The sequence below is a fragment of the Montipora foliosa genome, chromosome 14 (assembly GCF_036669935.1).
Source record: "Montipora foliosa isolate CH-2021 chromosome 14, ASM3666993v2, whole genome shotgun sequence".
NCBI lineage: Eukaryota > Metazoa > Cnidaria > Anthozoa > Scleractinia > Acroporidae > Montipora > Montipora foliosa.
In genome coordinates, this window is record NC_090882.1 from 13675348 (window position 1) to 13682847 (window position 7500).

At 38.8% G+C, this 7500-nt stretch overlaps 1 protein-coding gene across 4 annotated transcripts in view; it reads left to right on the forward strand.

Moving 5' to 3' along the window:
* Window positions 1–1182: 1182 nt before the first annotated feature.
* Window positions 1183–7500, forward strand: part of LOC137984253 (uncharacterized) — a 25508-nt gene continuing 19190 nt past the window's right edge. The window contains exons 1-3 of one of the 4 annotated variants that reach the window (XM_068831367.1): window positions 1183–1340; window positions 2011–2142; window positions 7338–7458. In XM_068831367.1, the coding sequence (XP_068687468.1) occupies window positions 7352–7458 (107 nt within the window). In that variant the 5' untranslated portion in view covers window positions 1183–1340; window positions 2011–2142; window positions 7338–7351. Of the gene's footprint in view, window positions 1341–1784; window positions 2143–7337; window positions 7459–7500 lie in introns of those variants that run through there. The other 3 variants (XM_068831369.1, XM_068831370.1, XM_068831368.1) reach the window with 3 other exon arrangements.

Genomic DNA, 7500 nt, shown 5'->3' on the forward strand with positions numbered 1-7500 from the left:
CCCTCAATATAGCTACAGGGCACGAGTTACAAAAGAAAACCTAGTCGATTTCTCTTACAGTTTTCCCTGTAGAGACTTACCAGAATGGGTACCGATAAAGTAAGGCTTATTTTTTGGGTGTCAATTTTTGGATTATGGCCGTTACCATGGCAACAACACATCTAATGACAGGCAGATAAATTATTATTTTTGACAAAAATCCTTAATATTTATTATTTTCTTCGGTGAACGTTTTTTATTCTTTGTCACATTATGGCAATGATATTGCCTGACATTTTGAAGTGGTAAAATTAAGTCAAGGTCGTTCAGACGGTCTCGCCAATATTCTGTAATTTGTCATTTTTCTAAATACATTCGGCTAGCGCTGACAGATTTTAACAAATGTTATAGGAACTTTAGGTATTTGATAGGAACTGTATGTGGTTAGAACTGAGCCAATTAAAAAAAATACTTTAGGGAACGCGAGAAAATTAGCAGTTAATTTTACAGATTTGCACACGTTGACGTCACAAAAATCAGAAAAACACGCGCGATTCAGACTTTATGGGCCATACTACTGCCCAGCTTGCGCCTGCCCATAAAACTCTGGGGAGCCTTCTTAATTAAAAGTAGTGGGTTTTCGGTCTTCTATTTGGCGAAATTCGCGACATGCGGACCTCTTATTCGCTTTTCTTAATTCTCCCCGAATAAGCGCGTTTTAGGCAAGGATTAACAGAACCACATTGTTTACCTACCTAAAGGTTAGTCATAGACCAAAGATGAAGGAAATCCATCTTTCTACTCCTGCCACGAAATTCAGATTTTGCGCGGATTTTCATGACCGCTGGTCTTAAAAGCTGCAACTGTACTCTTATGACAGAAACTAAGTTGTTGATGGTTTTTTTTTTCTCAGAATGCCATTTGCTAATCTTCGTTTTGATTATAAAATAAACCGGTTGGAATTACCTTTTTGCTCGGTGGAAAAGCTCAATCTAGCAAAGTGCTTCATTCTGTATGTCGCTTGAGGTTACAGGCTTTGCGAAATACTATATATTTTAGGTGAAACTTAAAATAATGATAATTTGTAAAACAAGCGACATAAGACTGGGAAAAAAAGAAAGTGAACGGAAGGAAGAAACAGGAATTTAGGCTTGTCCCCAGGTAGCTCGGTCTATATATTACCCATAACTCACTACAGTCGACATACGAGGAAGTGCTTCCGGCTTGTTGATCATCTGTGTGCTTCACTCCTCATTTTGACAGTTTTATCACTTCATACGAACAGAGGACTAATTTCAAAGCTATGCGGAACTCTACCTAGCATTGTGGACTTAAAAGAGCTTCGATCTGCTGCGAGAGCGGTAAGAAATACTGAAATGATGGACGACCAAATGTCCACGATATTTTGTAAATGCAGAAATTAATTTCTTGTAAACTATTCTCGAAGGTTTTAAACTCCAAATTAATTTTTTTTGCCTAATGGCTAAGCACTACATTAGGATTTGCCGTTCGAAAGAACGATCCCCAACTAAAAACAACTTCTTGCTTTCTCTGAAACAGACGCACCAATTGGAAAACAACACAATAAGAAATTCAAAGAAATGGAAGCCACTTCTGTCCCCACTGCAACGAGTCTCCTAAACTCTTAACCTTAACCTTGAATTTTTAAATATTGATTCCTCTATTTTAAAACTGATCATTATAAATGTAACCCTAAAGGAAAGAGATGGTTTTTAGAAGTGCTCGAAGTCTTATTTCATTTATTTATTTTATCTATTATTGTTATTTATCTTTTTTTTTTTCATGTTAGAAAACGTAATTAATTTTAATGCAATTAGTGCTTAGTAGTTCTGTAATTCATGTCACATTCGTATTGCAATACTCATTGTATCGTTTACTGTAGTTTGCAATGTTTTATGGTGTAAGTGTGCATATTTAAAAAAAAAATTATTAATTTAAAAAAAAAAAAAAAAAACTCCCAGGAAGGACTTCATAATAAACTCTGAACTCTTTATCTTCTTCCCTTTTCAGCTATCTTCTCTTTCTTCTCTTTCTTCTCTCCGGATATAGCAAGGTCAAAGGTTATCGCTTCACCATAGTCATCGCAGTTGATTTTCGCTTCGTCACAGTTATCGCATCCATCAAGCACAGCTGGCCACGAGGGTGAAAGAGCTTTTTCTATTATTTACAAGCCTGCTTTTATACTTTTACTGTAGGCATCTAGAATGTTCTGTTGCTATTTATAGCCTATTACAAGGTGTACTATTTAGGGGTGTAACGATTCATGTTCCTTTCGATTCGATTCGATTTCGATTATTGTCTTTCGGTTTCGATTATTTCGATTCGATTATGCAAAATATTAATGATTTTTAATTCTTGCAAGATGATACACAATGTAAACAACATACAACCCTAAACTCGCAATGTCCTTTGCAATGAAAACTCCAATAGACTTCGTTATTGCCGTTGCTCTGTTGCCCGACCGCGGCAACTTATTCTCCAGAACATCCTGAATTTTTGACAGTCCAGTTTCAGTACTGTTTTTGGTACCCGGCGAAGTTTTTGCCGTCTTTGACTGCAACACTTCTGACTTTTCATCAATGCTGTGTTGACTTTTTAAGTGTGCGCTCATGCTTGAGGTCGAACCGGCACAATACTTGATAGTTGCGAAGCAAATTTTGCAGATAGTTTTAGACTTGTCTGTTGTTCCGTCTTCAGTCGGAAAACCATAATATTTCTACACTGCGGATCGAAAAGAAGCAGGCGGATTCACAATCGCTTGGTCATTCGTCGCCATGTTTGAGAACGTGACAATGAACAGGCACATGGTTTGCCTTATTGGAAATTCTCAAGGGGTGGTAGAGGGGCAACATTTTTACCAAGCAACATGGCGCAAGAACTGCAAGTTAGCGTCTTTGATCGATTGTCAATGAAAAACGCACATCTTATTGAGATCTGGATTCTAAGTTTACAATATAATGACTCACTGAGGGCACTTTTGGAAAGGTATGCAAAAAATCGAACCAAAATCGAATCGTCGAATCAAATAATCGTGAATCGAACCGAACGGTCATAATCGCGATTAATCGAGAATTCGATTAATCGTTACACCCCTAGTACTATTTGTGGAAACTGCTGAGTCACATAAAAGAAATTTCTGGAATATTACAGATTCTTAGATAATTCGAGAAAAGTCTGGAATTGCATAACAGATAAACTAAAAATAACTCTGATCCTCGTAACAAAGGAAATATGCAAAATATCATTCATGAATTTGCTAAAAAATAAGGGTCTGAGTACTGATCCTTGGAAGACACCTTGAACAATTACAGATAACACAGACCTCGGTTTTGATAATTCATGATATCATGCTCAACCTCATCCAATAATTGTTTATTATTGTAGTACATACTAAAACGGTACTCAAACTCTGAATATCCTTCGTTATTCACCTCCGAGGAACTCGCGCGTGATTTGCGCCCGAAAATATCTTAATCATTGCTGGGATAAATGAGTTAAAATCCATTTTCTGTGCTATATTTTCTCACTGTTTTAGTATATACTAAAACAACTATTCACCTTAGTGTCGGTGGCTTGTGGTGGATATTTAACTTGATCGCCGCTTCGTGTTGAGGTTAATAGGCTGATTTAGCAACAGAACGGGAACGTGAGTGGCGACGTCGCGCACAGGAAAACTACCAATGAGAATTTAGAATAGAGAAGAAAAGAGTGGAGTCTACTCTATTCTGAATTCTCATTGGTGTTTTTTCTGCGCACGCCGTCGCCACTGACGTTCCCGTTGTGATGCTAATTCAGCCTAATGTCCACCACTAGCCACCTCCACTTCGGTGTTAGCTATCACCTTTGAGCACTTCTCGCGTGATTTGCAATCGAAAATGTTGTAATCTTTGCAGGAATAAATGAGTTAAAGTCATCTTTAATAAAAAACGATTTAGATAAACATTTAAGCAAGAAAATTAACGATAGTAAAATAACATGACGTTTCGACGACTTCATGTCATCATTGTCGAATGAATAAATTAGAAATAACAGAAAGGCATATTTATAGATTTAGAAAGTGAGAAAATAAATTGGCATGAAAGCATTCAGGTAAAAAGTTTTGCGCGAATGGAATCCGTTTGCGTGTTCAGTTTCGGTCCTTTGTTCTTAATCCACAGCATTTCATAGATCAAACAATCGAGTTTGCTACGGCATTTCTTTAGGACTTTTAAAAAGTTCTTAATTAAGTTGGTAGGTGTTAAACCGTGCGCGTCCCTGAAATGTTTTCCGATCACGGAATGTTTATGCTCCTCTACGCGTTGATGGAGATGGCAGGGACGCGCACGGTTTAACACCTACCAACTTAATTAAGAACTTTAAAGTCCTAAAGAAATGCCGTAGCAAACTCGATTGTTTGATCTATGAAATGCTGTGGATTAAGAACAAAGGACCGAAACTGAACACGCAAACGGATTCCATTTGCGCAAAACTTTTTACCTGAATGCTTTCATGCCAATTTATTTTCTCACTTTCTAAATCTATAAATATGCCTTTCTGTTATTTCTAATTTATTCATTCGACAATGATGACATGAAGTCGTCGAAACGTCATGTTATTTTACTATCGTTAATTTTCTTGCTTAAAGTCATCTTTATGTGCTATATTATCACCCTGTTTTGGTATTTACTAAAACGACTATTCACCTCAGTGTTGGTTTTTAGGGGTTGATATCCGCCACTAGCCACCTCCACTTGGGTCAATAGTTTTTAAATATACTCAGTCACTCAAGAGAATGAAGCTTTTCTGATTACGGAGCATTTCACCTGCAGTCTGTGCAATACTGTAGATCATTTTCCCGCCAATCTTGTATTCTCTTAAAGGGAACATTTCACCATTTTTTTTCTTTTCTATTGAGATGAAAAGTAAGTTGTTTCATATTTGACTGAAAACAAAAACATGTCATAAGGCTTTTCAGTATCAATTGCAAAGCATACACAAAGTGTGTACTCCACAAAAGTGAACGGGCAATTCATTAAACTCGCTTTGAAAGACAAGTGTAAGTGAACATGCAGATTTACTACTCTTCTGAAAAGCCTCGAGGATATTCGATCCAGCTTTGGAAACTGATCAGCAAAGAATGGCTTACGCAACAGACATTGCTGAAAACTTCTTTTACCACAAGTATTTGTAATTTCGCAATCTGATTGGATTTGACATTGTCGATAAGAGTCTGGACAACGCGGCTCGCGTCAACTCGTAATGCAATTGTATTAGCCAATCAGAAACGCTCATTTCAGGAACTAAACCAATCAGATTGCGAGGAAGTTAAAGACAACGCTTGCTCTTTCTTTCTGTCACGATCTTGGTCATGCCCTGAAATAAACATTTTCTCTGACGTTGGATATTGTGCTGTGCCATTTTGACTACGTGATGACGAATGTGGTTGTCAATAAGAATACAAACAACACTGAAACCACATTCGATTTGTTAAATAGTGGTAGTTTCTTATAATCTTGGTTATATACACGATCGCATGTAGATGGTTTCTAGTTTTACCTTAGTCGTAGGAAAAGGTCTCGGGCTCTGGTTATAAAGCCTAAGGTCGTGTTCTGTTGGGAAAAACCGTTTTAGGTTGGTTGGGTTTCTTCGTTTTCAATTGAGAAAAAACCGTTTTCGGCTGGTTTGGTGGACCATCGGCAACTTTTTCAACCGGCATTAAGGTAGACAGACACGGGGGGACCAATTTGCAGCAAACAAATAGGTCTGTAGTACACACTGAGGCGACGTGCATTAGAGTCAGGGTAGCGTGGACATGTAGCAGGGACAAAATCACAAAATTTGCACACACATGAAAATGTTGCGGGTACATGTTTCAGGGATACATGTATGTTGCAGCGACATGTCCCAGCGACGTGTCCCATAAAGGTTAACTTGTTAAACTTCATGGGACATGTCGCGGGGACAAAATAATCCCCAAATTGGTGTTGCACAATTATAAAGGTATCTGTTTACACGAGGGGGTATGTCGCTGCAACATATCCCTAAAACATGTACACGCAACATTTTCATGTGTGTGCACATGTTGTGATTTTGTCCCTGCTACATGTCGCCTTGGGAGGCGCGGTGGCCTCATGGTTAGTGCGCTCGACTCCGGATCGAGTGGTCCGGGTTCGGAGCCTGGCCGGGGACATTGTGTTGTGTTCTTGGGCAAGACGCTTTACTCTCACGGTGCCTCTCTCCACCCAGGTGTATAAAATGGGTACTGGCGTAATGCTGGGGGTAACCCTGCGATGGACTAGCATCCCATCCAGGGGGGAGTATAAATACTCCTAGTCGCTTCATGCTACTGAAACCGGAGTTAAGCGCCGGCCTGATGAGCCTTCTGGCTTTTAAGCAGAGACTTTACCTTTACCTACATGTCGCCTCAGTGTGCACAGATATACATTAAAACAAAGACAAGTCAAGGTTGACTGGTTCAGATCTCTTTGTTTTAATGCCTCAGTAGGAAAATAATAATGAGCTTCCCCTCCAGCATGGCGTATTTTGTACCATGTGATCGTTAGTTGCAAAAGGCCTATTTTGTCTACAAACATGATGTCATGGAGTCTCCAGTAGCTCAGGGGTTCGAATGCCATCTGGGACTCGGATTTTCCGAATTCCCAGTGTGTTTAATTGTAATACCTTTCATTTAATTCATTTAATATGTGTTAATTATTCTCTCACATTCGCTTACTTTAGTGGTTGGTTGGCCGCATCGTTCACAGAAATACGGGCAACTGGATTTCAATGATGCTCTCAATGTGACTGCGAGATGCAGTTATCAGCTATGCTGTCAGTCGCTATTTTGACTCTGTGGCTGCATGATGCAGCTCAAGTCAAAGACCCACATTTCACCCTTGCTCACCATAGAGTCTCCAGTAGCTCAGTGGTTAGAGTATCCGTACTAAACCCTGGGGGAGGCGTGGGATCGAATCCCATCTGGGGCTTGGATTTTTCCGAGTTCCCAGTGGGTTCAATTGTAATACCTTTCATTTAATGTGTTAATCATTTTCTCTTATTTTATTGTAATTTTAAATATCAACATTGTTTTCAATCTGAGCATAAATCATACTACTATCATTAGACAGTCTGAGAATAAAATCTACTAAGTCTCACTCCTAGGAATCAATGGGTTAATTTGGGTCTTCTACAGGACTTGCATGCAATATACAGTAATATTAATTTTATATCTAGTGTATAGTCAAATGGTTATACTGAAAAACCCAACCCAAGCTCAAAAGAAACAACTACCGTAGCTCACCAAAAAACGACCCAAACTCACAAGAAACTAGTTCATTACATTTTCATTTCTTGTTTAGATGAAAATGAAGATATGTCTCCATTGAAGAACAAGCAAGCAGTGCCAGAGAAGTGCAAGTTCTGGCCAGAATGCAAGAAGGGAGACAGTTGTCCCTTCTATCACCCTACAGTGGCCTGCAGGTGGTTTAAAGAAACAATGAGGAGCTTAAGGAACCAAACCGG